Raw genomic sequence first — 20,692 nt, 5'->3', positions numbered from 1 at the left:
CGCACTGTCGTCCGAGAACTCTGTGTGCTCAGAGATGGGAGAGACAGTTCTTTGGAAAAAGAGGTTTTCACCGGCCCTCCACCGGGGAAAGGAGTGGCCCTGCAACCACCTCCTAGAAAGAACTGCAACCCATCTCTGAGCTGCCCGTAACGGGAGCACCGCATTGCTGCGGGGCTGGTACGGGCTGGGGCGCCTTCCTGCGACTACCTCCACGGCACGGCCTGGGTGAAGGGTGCTGCTAGGGCCGGCAGGGAGTGTCGCAGGAGGGCGCCCTCGGCGGCGAGCGGAATGAGGCAGCTGAGCCGGCGGCTGAGCAGCTGGCCGCGGGATCAGAGCCTCAGTCTGCTCTGGGCAGCCACTGCGCCGCCGAGGAGGCCAGTCTGGGATATGGGGAGTTGAGGAAGCGGGTTCACTCAGCCTCGCCCATATCAACCAGACTAAGCCAGTTTTTGTCTCTGGACCACATATGTGGACATCACCTGACCCAGGGAGCGTGTGGTCACGTTCGTCGCCCGTAGAGCGAGGTCGGTGGCGGCACGCAGCTCTTGGAAGAGCCCTGGACCAGCCCTACCCTCGTGCATTAGCAATGAGCACCCCTGGCCTGGTAGACCTGAAGGATGGGCATAGCATGCAGTGAGGTGGCAGCCAGCCCCGCAGCTCTATAGATCTCTGCCACCGGAGTAGACAAAAAACCTACATGCTTTGGGGCGGGTGGGTGCTTAGGGCCGCCACGCCAGTGGAGGCGCTGTGGGGACACAGTTGTGTTGCCACAGAACACTCCATAGGGGGAACCCCAGTGTACCCACTGGCTGCGACCTCATCGAGGGCAGAGAAGGCGGAAGAGGTCGCTGAGTAATCTCATGACCTCTTCATGCACGTCCAGGAAGAAAGGAATTGGGGGCGGGCCGACGTGTGCCGGTGCGTCCCCAAAAACCGATCATCAGCCTTAAGCACTTGGGACATGGCGGAGGGTTCCACACAAGCCCAAATGCTCGCGACTGCCCGGGGAAGCATGGCAGAGTTCTGGTTCAGACTCGGGCAATGCTGGCACACCCGGAGGAGGCAGCACAGCCGAGTCTTCTCCAGCGTACTCACGCCCACCTTGTGATGCGGCGATAGACAAGATTTAATCTGCCGGGGCATCGAATGAAATGCTGGACCAGCCCGCGACCTCTGGCCAGGACTGGTCAGCGATCTCATCCGGATACCACACGGGTTGCAATGTGAAGAGGAGTGTGTGGACCGAGGATAGATCGTCGGGTTGGTTCCACACAGCAGCCTCTGATCACCCTGGCCACCAGCCGAAGTATTCCCTCTTGCGGAGAGAATAGATCGGGGTGTGGATGAGGGGACTCTCTCTCTCGAGGAGGTCATCGAGTCTCGATCGTTACATTGCGATGGTCATGTCCCCGCAATGAGAACATGACGCATCCACGAACGCTGTCTGTGCGTTTGCCCAAACACATCAGACAGCGTCCGTGCCCATCAGCTGATTTAATCTGTGTATCGCACCCAGAAACACACGGGCGAACCGTCTTTAAAAAGACGCGCCGCGTGCAGCTCTTTTAGAGAGATAAAACTCAAACAGCAGTGTTGAAGCGCCCAGGGAGAGACACACGACTGGCAGACCACTGCGCAGATCGGCAGGCAATATGAAGCTCGCTGGAATTCGCCGTCACACCAACACTTCTGAAGAGTAGCTCGTCTCGAAGAGTGAAGAGAGATGATCTTAGAATGGCTTGTGGAGTGAAGAATGCTCTTGGCTCCGAAAGCGAAAACATATCTGCATGTGTCACGGGGTGACAAATAATCCCCGGAACTATTCCCACCAGAGAAGTGTTCCCGCCGGGGCACTTTTAGTGTAACACTGTCCCCGGGCTTGTGTGTGTGTCTGTCGTCATGACAACTGAATGGCAGATTGGCAACAGGTGTGGGGACTTCACTCTGAGTGTCTGATTGAGGTGGCGCCAGTGTTTGGAGAGGATAAAATACAAGGGGAAGAGAAGGCTGTGTGTTCTCTCTCCGTGTTGTGTTGTTGTTTCTTTGTCTTCCCCCGTCGATCTGGTGTGGTTCTCTCCCGTTGGGAAATGTTTGTAGAGTGTTGCAGCTGAAGGATCATCGTGAAAGAAGAGGAGTGTTGCTTGTGGGATCCGAGGGCAGTTTTTGAAGAGTGGAATTCGTCGCCTGGACTGGAAAAGAGTGAGATGAGTGATTGACAAATTGAAACTCATAAACGCATGTTTTCTACACTAAATTGGATACTGGTTTGGAGTGCTCGGATCACGTGGTACACATCGCACTGAGTGAAATATACTGATTCCTTGTCGATCTCTTGCCTCCTCCTTGGCCATTGGAAACAGCGAAGTGAAGCCCGCTTGTAGTGGTGAGGAAATTATTCACAACATCTGTCCCAACTCTGACGATCATCGGCTCTTCAGATCGAGACCTCTGGGTGAGTGTTGGCCTTATTTTGCACTTTGAAGAGTGGATTTGTAGTGCTGGAATTGACGTTTCCCATCACGTTGCATGTTTGGAGTTGGACTGTCGTGTGTGTGTGGAAGATTTATCTTTTATCGCCGTGCACTCCCCATGTGTCATGCTGGTCTACCGTTCATCATAAGAGCCTAGTAAGATCGATTGTAGTCACCTGTTGGATGTCAGAAGGAAAAGCCCCCGTGTACACACTACACATAAGAACAGTTTATCTCTGCTTGAAGTTTTTATGCTGTCTGTTCCAGTGAAAGCCCCGCTCAGCTTGCGACTCTGTCCCCGGCAGCACACGTGAGAACTGTTTATCTCTGCTTGAAGTTTTTGTGCTGTCTGTTCCAGTGCAAGCCCCGCTCAGCTTGCGACCCTGTCCCCGGCAGCACACGTGAGAACTGTTTACCTCTGCTTGAAGTTTTATTATGCTGTCTGTCCCAGTGAAAGCCCTGCTCAGCTTGCGACTCTGTCTCCTGCCACCCATGTGAGAGCTGTTCACCTCTATTTGAAGTGTTGATTCCGTCTGTTCCAGTGAAAGCCCGCTCAGCTTGTGACTCTGTCCCTGCAACACACGTGAGAACGGTTTACCTCTGCTTGAAGTTTTTATGCTGTCTGTCCCAGTGAAAGCCCTGCTCAGCTTGTGACTGTCTCCTGCCACCCATGTGAGAGCTGTTCACCTCTATTTTGAAGTGTTGATTCCGTCTGTTCCAGCGAAAGCCCCGCTCAGCTTGCGACTTGAGTCTGCTGCAGCCCTGAAACCCACCTGTATGGTGCGAAGTGCCCGCCCTTTACAACCCACGTGAGAACTGTACATCTCTGCTGGAGGTCTTGGTCCGGCCTGTTCAAAGAGAGTTCTGCTCCGCCGACGACCCTGAGGTTGCTGTGGCCCGGAGGCCCCTTGTGTGGTGTTCGTCACTTACCACTGTGAGTCTGGTACTAGTGCCAGGAGAAAGTGAGCCCTGATCCACCTACTCACCTGTGATACCCACCTGTTTGTCACTTACCACTGGGAGTTGGCACCAGTGCCAGAAGGAAGTGAGCCTGACCATCTACTCACCTGTGATACCCACCTGTTCAGTACTTACCACTGTGAGTTTGGCACCAGCGCCAGAGGGAAGTGAGCCCTGACCCATCTACTCACCTGTGATCCCCACCTGTTCAGTACTTACCACTGTGAGTTTGGCACCAGCGCCAGAAGGAAGTGAGCCTGACCCACCCACTCGCCTGTGATACCCACCGGTCTATCACTTACCATGGTGTCGCCTTGGATTCCTGGGACGAGGAAGGAAGAGGATTTTAGATTAGGATTTTCAAATTACTTTTATATATTAAATAAAGCTTGTCATTATTTTTATTCCTGTCTCCTGCCTCCTCCTTTGACACGCTCCTCAGGGTGATCCTGGTCCAGGGGTGGGTGCAGTCTGGCTTGGCCCACCTCGACCTGTGACATATGTTGCCAGCTCACTTCCTTTATACCCACATGGTGGGGCGGAGTTATGCTATGCAAATTCAGCAGACCCATGGCATTTGCTTGCCATTGGCTCGTTTTATTACTGTTCGAAGAGGATAGGCTTCTAAGCGAACCCCATTCGTCGTCATTCGACGTAACTCGAAGTGACAACGAAAGGGAACTACATGAATAAATAAATAAATTCCTGTGAAATATGAAGTAAAAAAAAAAGAGATAATTACACAAATTAAATGACACAATATAAAGAAAACGAAAAAAATATTATGCCATAAATTACAGTAATATAACATTATTACTATTGATATATTTTTCTTTCCATATTTCTTGGTATATATACAGGTTATGTGTCATGATATTTTCATTTTTTAGAAAGTCATTGAAAACATTATGAAAGTTATAACCATACCTTTTTTTATTATTATTCTTAGGATGGCAACCCCCTACAGTCGGCAAGCACCGCTAAAAGTGAAGTGTGTGGATAGCCGCAGGAGCCAAAAGGCTTTAAATTTCGTCTACAACGACAATATCATTGATGTTGGAGCATACAAGGTGACAACACTATCAGCCCTGACAGATGGACAGACATGGTACACCTCATAAAAAAATGGAAGTGACCCAGAGTTTGAAGAGGGTGGGTCCTATGTCATAAAAAATGTCACCCTCTCAAAAAAATATGGCCGGCAGTGTATATTTGTAAACAGGTCTAGCAGGAAATTTAAAACATCTCCACTTGACATAACCGAGGAGGCAGAGAGAGCTGCTAAGGAGGTCCTCTGTCATCCTTTCCCATTTGTAACCGGGGAAGAACAGGAGATCTTCACAAGCCCTGGGTACCCGAGTCTGCGGGGAAATATTGAGAAAGTGAGTGAATTTAAAAGCACAATTGAATATCTAGTACATTATCCTGGTTTACTTAACCTAGGTAAATGTAAGCTATTGTACCTGTGTTTCTCAATCACAGTCCTAGAGTACCCTAACAGATACACATTTAGGTGAATTAACCTGGATTGGGAATACATTCAAAATATTCAGTGTTGGGGATACCTGGACCAGGACTGAGAAACACTCTCATCTGTGAGACTGGGCTGTTATTTTCCAGGTGCAAGTGGCCAGGATGACTCGGGCTCAGTATCCCCTCCTTGACCTTTCTTTGAGGTCTGGAACGAAACTTCTGGAGGTCACTTTATGGAGAGAAGAGGCATTGACGGACATGTACGTCGGGGGTGGAGGTCAGCCACATAAGGGCAAACCTTCGACCCAATGGAGAAGGCAAATTTGACTCCTCCAACTATACGACTGTCAAGGTAAACACATTTCAAAGGTTATCAAAGACAAGTAAACAGTCATTAATAAAACACATAATAATAAGTAAAATGCAAGCATAGAGATCTTGTGAATCGTAATCAATAAATGTTTACTGTTTATAATAATCTAACTGTAACACTAACCTTAACCCTAAGTGTGGATATTTTTTATTTATTTTAGTGCTGACCATTATTGGAGTGTCCGAAGATGATAATATGCTCATCCTTTTGGACAGTGAACTAGAAGACTATGCTGTACCAAGCCAATATAAATGACTTGGTACAGCACCTGCCAATTACATTAAAAGTCCAGCATATACATCATCGTGTGCTGAAACTTGAGGCCGTGGATACAACTGAGGCCGCAAAATCCCGGGATCCAGCTGAGGAAGCAGAATCCCTGGACCTTATAGAGGCCACAGAAAGCCCTGGATGGTGACAACACTGAGGATTAAAATGTGTTTGTGTCATGATCATTGACTTTTATTTTTATTAGGTTTTGTTTTCTTAAGTTCTGATTGTTTTCTATTTCTAAATGTTCTAAGTACTTTACATATTATTAAAGACTGTATGTTCGAATTTCTTGTTGTGTGCTTCTTTGCATTTACCCCATTACATTACAGGGTTGTTTGTTGTTATGGGGTATGGAGTTTTTCAATTTGAATAACATTGCGTAAATTACAAAAAACATAAAATGCATGAGCTGTTCTCTGATTGTTTCAGGAAAAGATTTGAAGCATCAGCACCATCTAAGCATAAATAAAAAGCCTGACAATGCTAAATGTTTTGTGATAATATAATACATTTATATAATAATAATGAAGTGTTTCAATACATGAATTAATAAAATGTTTCTGACTATTCATCATGAATCATGATCCTGAATTCATCAGCTCTATTGTGTCTTGTTACTCTAATTAAAATTTCTGATTAAATTGTAAGAATTTGACACAAAAGATGATGCATACATCTAGCAAAGCATTCCCAGAAAGGTTAAAGCTGTTTGGATAGCATTTTTATTTACTAATAACTGATAAAACATAATTATTGCTGATTATTGCTCTGAATTTTGTTATAATGAATAACGTCGATTAAAAGAATATTAAACTTTTTTTTTTATGTGAGGGTGAAAATGTCATTCTTGTATGACAAGAACCATTTAGGAATCAGTTAATTGCTTTTTACGCATTAGAAAAACAAGACAGTTATTTTAGTAGCATGAAAAATCAAAAGGATTATAGATTAATATCTTACTTGCATCGTAACCTAGAGTTAATTGGCAGAATCCAGTCAGTGTCTGTCTGACTGACTGAGGTGGTGAGCAGCACATGGCGTGAACGCGGCAAAAACTCATGCAAAGTCGCTAACCTGCAGTTTGTTTCTTCATTGTTAACTAATCTGATTGGTTATGAGCTCAACAGAGACTTGTGTGATTGGTGGTAATGCTGTGTGCTATAAAAGTAATCAGGGATGTGATTTTTCCGGATTAATCCGGAATTCCGGATTTTCCGACCAGAAAATGTGACCTACGTGAATCATGCAGATCTGTAAAAAAAAAAAAAAAAGTCATTTCCTTCAGAGGCTAGGCAAGGATCCTCTTTAGGATTCGAGAAAACACGTAAATGGAACATTCTAAAGTGCGCGTCATTGCGTCCGTCAGTGAAAAGGTAAGTTTCGGCGCGGAAAAAAATTGCAAAAATGGAAATGCTACTGGCTTGTTTGTTGTTCAGCATTTTTGTGGAGATGGAGATTGGGAGGCAGGATCGGCGTCAGGATCGAAAGAAGGAGAATGCGAATTTGTCACCACCTCTGGCGTCAAAGACGTGGGATGGTAAGTAAATCATTCATTTATAAATAAATTATAGCGAATAACTTACAACCCCGCGAACTCTAACGCGAAGCGGATGGGTCTTGAATAAACCTAAAAGGGTTGTATTCGCTGTAAAAACCGGCTCGCTATACATTATCCCGCTTATTACATGGCTGCCTACCTAACAAAATAAATCAATAATAATAAATCAATAATTTGAGACAAAATATTGATTTAAAAAGGAGTTTGTTGATTTAAAAATGATTGTATTGCCTGAGTGAACATAACTGCGTCCATAGCAGCATTCTAGCTGTTAAAACACATGCAATGGTAAAATATGTGATCAACAAAAAAAAGGCTAGCCTATATGAAGTAAAAATTACAAGGTGAATAATCAGTAAAAAGGGAACAGCTTTGCTATCGTGATCAACGGGAGACAACATAAAGTAGCCGCTGCTGATGAAAATATTAAAAACTTTACTAGAATTGCATGGATGATAACCATGGTAATTATGCATTACTGTCTGAAAAGAGTCCATGACATAATATATTGCCAAAAAAGCAATACTACCTAATGTCATTTTTATCGGTAAAGGATACATCCAGCTCACTCTGTCAAGAGAGGAAAACGTCCGTTAATCTTTTCTCAGGAAAATTGTAATAGGCCTTTATCAAAAATATCAGTACTTACCACACGACTGAAATACTTGTCTAACACCATATTCTGTAGGAAAGAGGGCCAAGGACTATAAATAACAGACTTTAAAAAGCTTTAAATCCCCCCCTGCAAATCAGTTGAGCCGATATGTTTAATAGTTTAACAAATTATACTGAAATTATACCTAAACCTTCCTCTCTTCTTCATGTTGTACAGGCTCGGCGCTACTGTGCCATCAATGCCACAGTGCCAGTGCTGCAGCGGTACTATGGGGGGGAGGACACTCGGCCAGACTTCAGGCTGGGCAGAGAGGCCATGCAGCAGCTGATGGTGGCCCTGAAGACCGACAGGCAGCACGGATGGGGCCCGACCCTGGAGACACTCGTGTTCCTGTTCTGGCTGGCCACCGGTGGTGGTGGCTGAGGTGGTGGCTGTGCTCCCCCAATTTGTATACTTCTCCCGCACACAGGAGGAGCTCCAAGTGGTTGGGGATGGTTTCGGTCGTTTAGCAAATCACCAAGCATTTGACAAGGCAGCAGGGGCAGTAGACGGCTGCCACATTCAAATTAAATGTCCCGGCGGCCCTGATGGTCACGATTATAATAACAGAAAGCTCTTCCCTTCAGTGGTGCTCCAGGCAGTCTGTGACCATCAGGGTCGCTTTATTGACATCTTTGTGGGTTACCCAGGAAGTGTGCATGATGCATGCATCCTTAAGAACAGCCCCATCTACACTAGGGGGACTTACCCTCCACCTGGGTATTTTCTCCTAGCTGATGGTGGCTACCCATGTCTACAGGAACCCCTGGCCCTTATCACACCATATAAGAGGCCAGTGAGAGGCATGGCAGAGCAAAGGTTTAACTACCATCATTCCAGAGGTCGCACAATCATTGAGCGTGCATTTGGAATGATGAAAACCCGCTTCAGGGGCATCTTTTCAGAAGCACTTGAAGTACATACACTGTTTGTTCCTAAGGTAATAAATCATTGCAATATTTCTGTTGTGAATTTCTTAATCAAAGCATAGTATACTCAACATAACAGTATCCTTTTGCTCTGCCTTGTGCACAGGTGGTGACGGCTTGTGTCATTTTGCACAACATTTGTGTTGGTGTCGGGGATGTGCTGGAAGAGGTTGTGGAGGAGGAGGACAACCAGCCACCTGTGGAGCTTGATGGTGGGGAGAGCCGGAGTGGAGCTGCTTGGCGGGCTGCGCTGACCAACGAGGTGTCTGCACTCCACGAGGCACCTCTGGACCATGAGTATTTTTGCCAATAAAAAAAACTTGTTTAAGTTGTTGTATATAGTTGTAGATATGAGAATGTTGTTAAATTAATTTGCTGCTTCATGTATATAGTTGTCAATATAGAAATGTTTAAATAAAAAAAAATTATGTAACAAAGATGAAATTAATGCTTTTTGTAGAGCTTGGAATTAGGGGTGTGCGATATTACGATTTTTGATCGTGGACGATTAAAATGTCTCCACGATCTGCTTTTGAAGAAATATCGTAGGATCGTCCATTTTATCAGTTTGCAGTTCTGGCGCCTCCGTCTCAACATACTGTACACCGCGACGTATATCCACATGAAATGCAGAGAAACGGGACACTGTAGTTCATAAAAATGAATTATTTGTATGTGCTTTAAAGCCTTGCCGGTTAAACATGTAATTCGCTGCTGATGCGCTGTTCTAACGGGCGCTTTTCTGAGCGCAATAACGTTACACCCGACACGCACATATGCACTAAAAGCCTGTCTAACAGCACCCGTTACTGAACTAAGTTATCTTATTGCGCTAATACTGTCAAATACACACAAGGTTTACATAAACAAAGTTGGTTATGTCTAAAGTGAAAGAACAATAGAAAAAATGAAGAAAAAATCTGCCTTGTAGCGTGTAGACTCGTTGCGCGCAGATCTTAAAGTGACAGTAGCCCTAATAGTAAACATGCTGCCGCTTGTCCTTAAAGGGACAGTTACCCAAAAATAAAAATTCTGTCATTATTTACTCACTCTCTAATGTTGTTCCAAACCTGTATTAATTTATTTCTTGTGCTGAACACAAAAGAAGATATTTTGAGGAGTGTGGCTAACCGGGCGGTTGCTGGTCCCCATTGACTACCATAGTGGGAAAAAACTATTATGGAAGTCTCTGGGGTACATCAACTGTTTGTTTACCCACATTCCTCCAAATAACTTTTATTTTCAACAGAAGAGGGAGACTTATTCGGGTTTAAAGCGGCTTGAGAGAATTTACATTTTTGGGAGAACTATCCCTGTTAATAAAACAACAAAATACAAAGAGCATCTCACTCACTCTTGACTGAGAACTTTAATAGTAGTTTTAATAAGAATCAATGTAAAATTTATATAGTGAAGTCGATGTTGTTTTATTTTCATATTTGTTCATTTAATTACTTTCTTCAATGCTGTTAAATACACCTGTAGCTGAAAAAATAAAGCACTGTTTTTTTTATTTGTATATTAAGTTGTGTATGTGTATCTTTGTTCTTAATTTTTAATAACAAAGACAATGACAAATATTTTTTTATCTTCACCACTTTGGCCTAAATGTCTGCCATTCTTTTTTATTTTATATGTTGTTACCTAAGGCTTTGTTTTTAAAATAGGGACATTAGTTTGGCTGTGATGCTCAGTCACTTGCAAAATAGTAAAACCAACATGAAAAGGAATCGTGATAAAATCGTGAATCGTGATTTTCCTGAAAAAAATCGTGATATGATATTTTTGCCATATCGCCCACCCCTACTTGGAATACCTAATCACAAAACGTTGTAAATAAGGGTGAGGATATTGTCAATACATTGTTTTAGGTTCATATGCTAGTTATTTGTTACCAAGTTTTTCTTTCTATTGCAGTCTAAAGAACAAGGTTTTTAAAAAATGGATATACAGTTTATATTAAATAATTAAGGGGCAAAGACAAAACCAGTTCAATTTAATTGACTTTATTTAAAAAAAAAAAAACATTTATTTTTCCGCCAACCTCTCCAACAGCAAAAAAAAGTGGTTTGACCTCTCTCTGGCCTCTGCTTCCCCCTCCTCTCATCTGCCTCCCTCTGGTATTTTATATCCTCTCTTAGGAGCTGTAGGATTGGATCCTCTCGCTTCCTTCTTTTCTCTCCTCTGTGCCCTGCTCTGTTGCTGCTGTCACTCACTCTCTCCTCCTCCTCATCTCTCCCTTCATCTACCTCTTGTGCAGTGCTTGGACCTGGTTTTTCCTCTTGGATCGAGGCAATAAGGCAAGGGGGCGAAACTGCTGCAGACTGCCCTAATGCCTCGTCCATGAGGGAAAACCAGGTCCAATTTGCTGCTGTTGCCTTGCCATCCTCTGTCCCTTGAAATAAAAAGAAGATTACACAGCTATCACTTCTGTTTCTGAACATTAAATAATTTGCTTCTCACCGATATCCGTTCGCCGCGGTGTCTCTCCCCCCGGTAAACAGCTGCTTGTGTTCTACACGGAGACGTATAAACGCCTCCGTTTGTTCCTTGGTCCCTGTTAAAAAAGACGAGAAAGCTACGAATAACGCTGTGAATGGTAGGCGGCAGACCTGTAATATTAACGTTACATTACTGTGTAAGTGTAATGAATCACTAGACTCAGCAGAATTTGTAGCTTTTAATAAGGAAGGTCGTACAGGCAGGGTCAATCAGGGCAAACAGAGCAATGAAGATCAAACAGCAGGGATAATCCAGATAACAGGCAGAGTTCGGGGCAGGCAGCAGAAATCGTACACACGGGGAAACAGTCCAAGATCAAAAACCAGATAAACCAAAACACAGGATAAACGCTCAGAAAAGATCACCAAGGCAAATCAAGACTTCGCAGAGAAGTGGTGAGTGGAAGTGGCTTTTATGTGTGTGTAGATGCGGTGCAGGTGTGAAGCGCAATCAGTCCCAGGTAAGAGGTATTATGGGAATTTGAGTTCAAAGCCAATAGTTAATATTCTGGAGAAGGCTCCCTCTGGTGGCGGAGAGGAGGTGGTACGGAAGCCTCCTCTGTGACAGTAAGTTACAACTTAAGTCGGTATTTATAAAAGAAATCCCGGTGACGGCAAACAAGTTAAAAATTGTTAAAATGACAGGTTAGCCATAACGTAATTTGTATAATTTGTAATATCAATACGGTAGTAATTTGTACTGGCATTTAAACGTTAAACTTTACTTATATGACGGTTATAACAAATGTATGGTAACGTAAATATACTTACATTTAAACGCATATTGCCCCGTCATTGCTCCGACTCCGCTAACATCCGACATTTTGTATTTTTTTTAAACAAGATAGCAAAGCTGCGCGCATAGGATTGTGGGCGATTTGATAGCGCGAAGAGCGCGACGTCTACACATATGCACCCTTTTCTGTGTATGGGATATTTTCTGAACGAAGGACTCCGCCCTTGGTTGAAATTCTGAGGATCCTCGACATTGGAACAGTCCTTCGACGGATGTCGATGACGTAGCATCCTCGAAATTCCGGCTTCCGAGGATCCTTCCTTGACATTGAGAAACGGCTAGAGACTGTGCTCCAAAGACAAACTCTACATTATACCGCTTATAACATGGCTACCTCACATTATCGATTATTAACCGTTTATTAACCGTTAACTGATAAGATGGTAACACTTTTCAATAAGGTTCAGCCAGCACTGCCGCTCCCACCACGCGCATCATGCCATAGACATGTATAAAGGCTAGATGGCTTACCGGCGCTGAGAGCCAATGGGACCCGACGACGTCACACGGCGGCCATCTTAGGACAGGACCGCTCGTCCAGTTATAACATTAAAGTCTATTGTGCATGTAGTGCTGAAATAACTATATTTTGCTCAATTTTCAACCGATTTTCAAACGGCTTGGTGTGTCATAAACGTCAGGGATGCCATGAAACACACAGCTACGCTGCAATGTTAAGCGTTTCTCAAAACGTGAAGCTACAATTTAAACATCGGCATCAGCACAAATCATAGCCACGTTAATAAGGTTTCTAATAAACCAAACCGTTTGTAAATCCGTCAAGAATTCAGCAAGTTACGAGCATTTGTCACTCACCATCCGTCCACAGCAGCAGGGAGCAGCAGCGCAGTCTCCTGACCTAAGATGGCCGCCAAGTTGACGACACAGCTGACTCCGCCTTGAGCCATCTAGCCTTTATACATGTCTATGCATCACGCACTGTGCGTAGGGTACCGAGTGCTGAGGGGGCACCAAAAAATAGCCTAATGAAAAATCAATAATTATATTTTAATAACTATTTAAATATATAGCTCACTGATGGCCGCAAATAGTTTCTACCGGAATCTAGTGCGAGTGAGCGCGCAGAGCTTTTGCTCAAAACCGCTTAGCGTGTGCATGACAGAGGGAGAGAGAGCAAAAGACTGCGCGCGCCGCGTATTCCTCATGAAGCACATGTAAGACAAACTCTACATTATCCCACTTATTACATGGCTACCTACCAAATAAATGAATAATTTGACACAAAATATTTGTTTTAAAAGGAGTTTATTTAAAAAAAATATATATATATATATAAAAAATTATATTGCTTCCGCTAAAGAAAATAGTCCGTCTCACTTTTCGTACTTAAGTAGAAGTACAGATACTTGTGTTAAAAAATGCTCTGGTAAAAGTAGAAGTACTGATTTAACTTCTTTACTCAAGTTAAAGTACCAAAGTACAGGCTTGGAAATTTACTTTAAGTATAAAAGTAAAAGTAGCCATGCGAATGATAACCATTTTTTTATGCAAAGCTAACGTTACCTGGCCCACACAAATGCTAGAGTCCAAGCTGAGAAACCTAAGTGGATATGGAAGAAAGGTTCTTTATAAGCCATTGCCTACATTTTAAATGGTCTCAGTATATTTTCCAGCTTTTTTGTCCTTAGCCAATCACATGCCTGAGTTATTATGAATATTTTAAAATATGCTCACTGATAAAATTGAACCATTGAGGCTGTAAGTGTAGCATAAAATACTTTACTTACAATTAGTAAATTATATTTTGTAGTAGCTTTACAACTAATTTAAAATTCAAACTACTAAATTTACTTCATTTAGACGTATAAACTCTAAACTCATACACTTATAAACTCATGAGTTCATAAACTTATTAACTCATACACTTATGAATTCTTAAACTCATTTAAACTAATAAACTCATGAATTAATAAACTTATACATTCATACACTTATAAACTCATGAATTCATACACGTATAAACTCTCAACTCATATAAACTCTTGAGTGTGTAAGTGAGTGAGTGTATGAGCGAGTTAGTGTGCGTGTGTGTGCTTGTGAGTGTGTGTGTGTTCTTGTACTTACGACATTGTGAAGACCAGCGTGAGTTTTTAACCAACATTTTTGGAAAGTGAGGACATTTTTGCCGGTCCCCACTCACCTGTTAAATCACCTCTAAATGCCTTCTAGAAGCTTCCCACAGAAAGTCCTCAGTTTGGGTTAACGTTGAGAATTTAACTCAGAATTTCACAGACTTTTGCACTCTTACACCGTGTCCTCACTACACGCGACGCGACGCTGTGACACGCGATAAAAGGTATCTTTTCCTTGTTAATCAGAGTTTTTGTCCTAACCAGACGTGACGGCGACACGCAAAGTTTCTAATTTAGAAACGGTTCCTATTTCTGCGACGTCGCGGCTGACAGATCCGCCCACACAGAGATCTCATTGGATGGAAGTTCTGCGTGTCATGAATATTTAATATTTAAATATTTAAATATAGACGACGAGGAACTGATTGTCGAAGTTCAAAGGCATTCAATTCTCTACGATAAATCCCACAAATTCCACAAAGACATCAGGAAAAAGGATTCCGTCTGGAGAAGTATAGCTGAAGCTTTGAATACACATGGTAAGTTAAGTTTAGACTTTCATCTACAGCGAATGAATGAATGAATGTAGCATTTAGCTATATAGTAGGCCACTAATGACGCATCAACCTGTGTAAAACAAATTCTGCTTTATTTTCAATGTAAAGTAGAGTGAATAGGCATGACGATTTGTGTCCCTGTATCCAGGGGTGTCATTCCAGACAATAAAATAGACTGAAATACAGGCAGGGTGGGGAGTCGCAATGACAATGACAGTAGTCCGCGCTGCTCGTAGCAGAGGCGCCGGCGGTGTGACACGGGGCAGAGGGGCTATTATGCATAGTCTATCATATGAATAATATATATGTGCCCCATATATGGAATCAGAAATGTATGCCTAATGTATGTAGTAAATGGAAAATCTCACCTGTGGCACATACACTGTCCTCAGTGCAGCTTCTCTAGTAAGCAACCCTATACGTGGAGAAACAAACCAACAGCCCACATTTTTAACATCTCTCTATACTGACCTATATTTTATATATATATATATATATATATATATATATATATATAATGCAATGTTAATAGTTATTAATGATTTGAACTAAAATATGGTAGTTTACCATGGCGTGTAGGTCAATATATATTTTTATTATGTACTGTGTATTACATAGCATATTATGTTTTCCCATGCTGATTCAAATCATAAGCTAGTGGCAAAAATATGCGTATATTTTATTAATGTTTTGATTTTTAATAATGTTATTTCTTGATTTGATTATGTCCTTACCCATTTCCAATGCGAGTGCGAGCCAGCAGTGCATGCGCTTTCACAGAGAGACTCCGCCCACACGCTGTTCTGAATGGCTGTGATTTTTGATTGACTTGTGGCGTCTCACAGTCGCGTCGCGTCTAGTGTGGACAGACACACTTGCTGTCGCTGGAAGTTTATCGCACCGCGTGTAGTTAGGACACGGTGTCACTCCACCTATGGCCCAAAATCGGTACTGCTCCCAAGTTATCTACAATCTTTTGGATTTATATGCCTAACCTTGTGGTATTTTTAAGGATTAAACTATTTAAAATGATTTCTGAGAACCTAACAGATTTCTGGGTTCAATATTTTTCCTGAAATGTAAACATGAAGTAATTACAACCTATGGAAGAAAGCAAGGTCATACATACAGAAATGTCAAATGTTAGTATGCACGATGACTCTACCTGTTGCATGCCGAGGCTAATGTAAAGTTAAAGGGGTCATGACATGGTTTTTTTTATTATTATGTTCCCTTAGGTGCAATTATAGTATTACTATAGTTTTTTTTACAAAAAAACTTTTAAAATGTAGTGATTTATGACCTTTTCCCACCCTGTTTCTCATCCTCTGATTCAAACAGTCTGTTTTGGGGGTGTTTCCCCTTTAAGAGTTCAGTGTTAACGCCCACTGTTATGATTGGCTAACGTCAGTGCCTATGCATCAATTATTAACGCCCCCAGCCAGAACATTTGCGGATTCGGCGCAACTGTTTAGTAGCGGGTGATGCATGCGAAGCGATGGCTCTTGCAATGATAAAACCTTATTATTTTTGAGCCGGAATCAGAGGAAAATGAACCATCACCACAACAACGAAGACTGGATCAGCCCGTGTCCACATGGAAAGTGAAACTATTTTGAATTAATAAAAAAAATTTAACCCGAGACACTTGAAAACGGATTATTGTTTCATAATTATCCTATAGCTTAATTTGCTAAAAGTTTAACATTATTCAACTAATTTCAATGAAATGATAGGGTGTACCACGGACAAAAATGCACAGGCCATATTTGAAGATGCAGCATTGATAAAGGCACCATTTTAAATTTTCTATCACATGTAGGCCTAACGTACTAGAAAGGCGACATATTTTCAAGATTCTCTTATACAAATTTGTTTATATTAGCCAGTGATAAAAAGAAAGTTTGCGTCGTCATTGTTGAGCCCAGAATAGTTGGCACGGACTTATCTTTGAGCAACAGTTTTCTGGCAAAGCCAAGCATCATATTGGGATTTTTTCTCAAAACAGTCATCCTTAAAATGTATAGAACAAACGCTTAAGGCGAGACACTACAGGTGAATAGGGTAATATTTTTAACTAGCAGATATGACCATAAATCTTTCCCAGTTGATTACCTACATTAAGATGAGAAAAAAATGTATTACAAGTTTTCTGTAATTTAATGTTTAAATATGCAAATGAGGCATTATCTATTTAAATATGCGCTAATTTGCCTATATTTTAAAAAACGAAATCTCAGAATTGGATAAAGCCAGGTTCAAAATTCTTTTTTCATTGTGTTCACATATTAGATGGGAAAAAAATTACCGAGGGATTTATGGATATTTACTTTTGTTTTCCTGTAAATCAGAATATACTGTCAATAGCCTTAAAAAAATTATTTTCGCCTTGTTTTTTGGAATAAAATGTTATATAAATCAGGCTAGGAATAATATATTTACAAATCCCTCTGTAATTGTCTTCATAATATAACTAGGTACAAGACTGGAAAGTTTGGTGTGTATCGGTGCGACTGAAGAGGAGATTTCGGACTTGGAGTATGAGAGAAAAGTCATTTTGAGAAAAAGGCATTTAAAGATTTGTAATGTAAAAAATCATACTTTTTTTAGTGGAAACAACTATTTACTGACACAATATCTTATCAAATCATTAGCAACAACAATACAAACCACCTAAATCACATCAAAACTTATAACCACAGCATTTATGGCCTTTAACTGAGCAGAAAAACAGTCAAAAACACACATCTGAATGTCAGAGCGGGTCACGTGATGCATCTGAACCAATCACGGTGTCAGAAATTGACATCAGCCAATGAGATTTCGCTTTTAGGGTTAAATGCCCATTTTACTTTCACGATTGGTTACTGATTAAAAGGAAATGACCATATTTGGATCCGACAGCATTGTACAGAAGAGAGAGAGCTTTCCAGACATGTGCGTGATTAAAAGGAAGCAGAGAGAGATCGCGGAGCAGCGCGTTGATTTAGAACGCCAACTTTTGTTGAATTTCGGAGAAATCTACAGACGCAAATAGACAAAGTGTAGTAAAATAAAGACCTAAATGTGTATTTTGGACATTTTTTCACCACAAGTCTGAAAGAAGACATGTCATTGAAGACAAATAGCCCAAAATCTCAAAATTGACCAGTGAAAAAAAAACGATGTTTTTGCCTGCCGTGTCTCGCCTTAAACTAACACTGCCGTGGCTGGGACGTCCGCAAAGAATAAAGTGCATCCATTTTTCCCTGACGTCTGGATCTTTCGGCAGCGTATTCAAAGACTCTGGATCTCCATCAGACCACAGAACAGAGGGAAACACTGTGATCTGTTTCTGATGCCAGTATGCTGACTGGATCTGATCTTGGTAAGCAGCCGTATAGTTTTCTGCAAAATCTACCTGCAGCCCCACAGTTTCCTTGTCTGTTTTTGACTGCTTTCTTTTGGCCTGAAAAAAATGTGCTTTGATTTCTCTTCTACGGCCCTGCCCCTGAAGCTGCAGGTTGAGCGCATTCAGGTGGCTCGTGATGTCACACAGAAACGCCACTTCACACAGAAACTTTTTATTTCGGAGCTCTTTTGTGTCTTTTCCTTTGCTTTCCATGAACTCACAGATCTCTTCACGCAACTTGAAAAATCTTTCCAGCAGCTTTCCCTGGCTTAGCCATCGCACCCCTCTGTGTGATAGGGCAAGTCACCATATTCTGAACTTAACTCCGCCAGAAAAGACTTGAACTGGCGGTGATTTAAACCTTTGGCTCTGATAAAGTTAACCGTTTTTTTTATGATGCTCATCACATGTTCCATTTTCAAGGCTTTGCCACACAAGGATTCCTGGTGTATGATGCAGCGATAAGCTGTCAGCTCACCTGTGACGTTCTCCTCCCGCATCTTTTCTCGGATCCTCCCCACCAATCCACTTTTTTGACCGCACATCGCAGGCGCTCCATCTGTTGTCAGTCCCACAAGTTTATCCCACGGCAACCCCATTTTATCTACACATCTGGACACCTCTTCAAATATATCTTTCCCCGTAGTTGTGCCATGCATTGAGTGTAATCCCACTAACTCTTCTGTTACGCACAGGCTTGAGTCCACTCCACGGATGAAAATTGACAGCTGGGCAGTATCAGAAGTGTCGGTGCTCTCATCCACAGCAAGGGAGTATGCTATGAAATCGTTTCGCTTTCTCACAAGCTGTTGTTGGAGATTGGCAGCAAGGTGACGCACACGATCAGCAACAGTGTTTCGGCTCAGGCTCATGTTTAAAAATGCTTGCCTTTTTTCTGGGCACACGGCGTCGCAAACTTTAATCATGCCGTTTTTGACAAATTCCCCCTCGCTAAAGGGCCTGGCTGATTTTGCGACCTCTGCTGCCACAATAAAACTGGCCTTAACAGCAGCTTCGCTTTGTGATTTGGCTTTAGTGAACATAGCCTGGTGTGACACCAGACTTCTTTTTAACTCTTCTACCTTCTGTAGCCTTTGTGTCGTGTCCAGATGCTTGTATTTGTCGTGGTGCTTCGTTTCATAGTGTCTTATGTTGTATTCTTTCATTACAGACACGCTGTCTCCGCACAGGAGACACACAGCTTTTCCCTTTACATCCGCAAACATATACTGTGACTCCCACCTGTCCTGAAAACCCCTGTTTTCAAAGTCCACCTTTCGTTTAGCCATTTTTTTGGGAGAGAGGTAGTTGATTATTGTGGCACGCTTTCGCGGTAATGTTTCCATGGTGACGCGTCATTGCTTGTCACGTGACACAGCGCAACCACACAGCGCTGAATATATAGATCAGTGCGCTGAATGAATGACGATCTGCTTATGCAATTTTTACTTTTTTATTCAAAATAAATAATTCATCCTCTCTCTATGTGCTCAGCTCTCACTGGCTCCCACGTAATTCGAACCGATATACCGGCGGGCCAGCTCTAAAAATAAATACATTTTGTCATGCGGGCCAAAGATAATTAATTTGCGGGCCGGTTGTGGCCAGCGGGCCTTGAGTTTGACACATATGCTGTACAAAATGAAGAAGAGAGGAAGGTTTAGGTATAATTTCAGTTTTGCCATTTATTTAATGTTTGTTAAACTATTAAACATATCGGCTCAACTGATTTGCAGGGGGGGGGGATTTAAAGCTGTTCCCTTTTTACTGGTTATTCACCTTGTAATTTTTACTTCATATAGCCTTTTTTTGTTGATCACATATTTTACCATTGCATGTGTTTTAACAGCTGGAATGTTGCTATGGACGCAGTTCTGTTCACTCAGGCAATACAATCATTTTTAAATCAATATTTTGTCTCAAATTATTGATTTATTATTATTGATTTATTTTGTTAGGTAGGCAGCCATGTAATAAGCGGGATAATGTATAGCGAACCGGTTTTTACAGCGAATACAACCCTTTTAGGTTTATTCAAGACCCATCCGCTTCGCGTTAGAGTTCGCGGGGTTGTAAGTTATTCGCTATAATTTATTTATAAATGAATGATTTACTTACCATCCCACGTCTTTGACGCCAGAGGTGGTGACAAATTCGCATTCTCCTCCTTCGATCCTGACGCCGATCCTGCCTCCCAATCTCCATCTCCACAAAAATGCTGAACAACAAACAAGCCAGTAGCATTTCCATTTTTGCAATTTTTTGCCCGCCGAAACTTACCTTTTCACTGACGGACGCAATGACGCGCACTTGCTAGAATGTTCCATTTACGTGTTCTCTCGAATCCTAAAGAGGATCCTCGCCTAGCCTCTGAAGGAAATGACTTGGAAGGACGCGTCCTGCCAAGGAAGTATCCTTGACATTGAGAAACACCTAGACTGTTTGAATCAAAGGATGAGAAACAGGGTGTGAAAAGGTCATAAATCACTACATTTTAAAAGTTTTTTTGTAAAAACTATAGTAATACTATAATTGCACCTAAGGGAACATAATAATAAAATAAAATAAAACATGTCATGACCCCTTTAACCTCAGCAGATCTCAGTTGAAGAGCACCAGATAGGATATATAGGTAAGTTTTCACCACAATCTTTAAATAAAT

The 20,692-nt window shown here is 42.1% G+C and overlaps 2 protein-coding genes across 7 annotated transcripts; one reads left to right on the top strand and one right to left on the bottom strand.

The window, feature by feature from the left end:
* Positions 1-7,962: 7,962 nt before the first annotated feature.
* On the top strand, positions 7,963-9,015 carry LOC307004530 (putative nuclease HARBI1; the record flags this gene model as incomplete). The annotated part of the gene is made up of 3 exons (XM_079623849.1): positions 7,963-7,987; positions 8,075-8,703; positions 8,799-9,015. 3 exons carry the CDS (start codon positions 7,963-7,965, stop codon positions 9,003-9,005), a joined length of 861 nt encoding a protein of 286 aa, XP_079479975.1. The 3' UTR covers positions 9,006-9,015.
* Positions 9,016-10,594: 1,579 nt separating this feature from the next.
* On the bottom strand, positions 10,595-20,240 carry LOC307004483 (general transcription factor II-I repeat domain-containing protein 2-like). Of its 6 annotated transcripts, none has more exons than XM_079623806.1 (3): positions 18,509-18,946; positions 11,156-11,249; positions 10,595-11,087 (listed from the first exon to the last, which is right to left on the bottom strand). In XM_079623806.1, exons 1-3 carry the CDS (start codon positions 18,900-18,902, stop codon positions 10,934-10,936), a joined length of 642 nt encoding a protein of 213 aa, XP_079479932.1. In that variant the 5' UTR covers positions 18,903-18,946; the 3' UTR covers positions 10,595-10,933. The 6 variants fall into 6 exon arrangements, 2 of the variants coding, with proteins under 2 accessions (XP_079479932.1, XP_079479933.1); XM_079623807.1 differs by lacking the exon at positions 18,509-18,946 and adding an exon at positions 12,806-13,196 and having other exon boundaries at positions 10,599-11,087; XR_013799045.1 differs by lacking the exon at positions 18,509-18,946 and adding an exon at positions 20,149-20,240 and having other exon boundaries at positions 10,600-11,087.
* Between the last annotated feature and the right edge of the window lie 452 nt (positions 20,241-20,692).

The sequence above is a fragment of the Phoxinus phoxinus genome, assembly GCF_949152265.1.
Source record: "Phoxinus phoxinus genome assembly, chromosome: 9".
NCBI classification, from domain to species: domain Eukaryota; kingdom Metazoa; phylum Chordata; class Actinopteri; order Cypriniformes; family Leuciscidae; genus Phoxinus; species Phoxinus phoxinus.
Note: the sequence above shows the minus strand (reverse complement) of the source record. Positions and strands in the feature narration are given on the sequence as shown.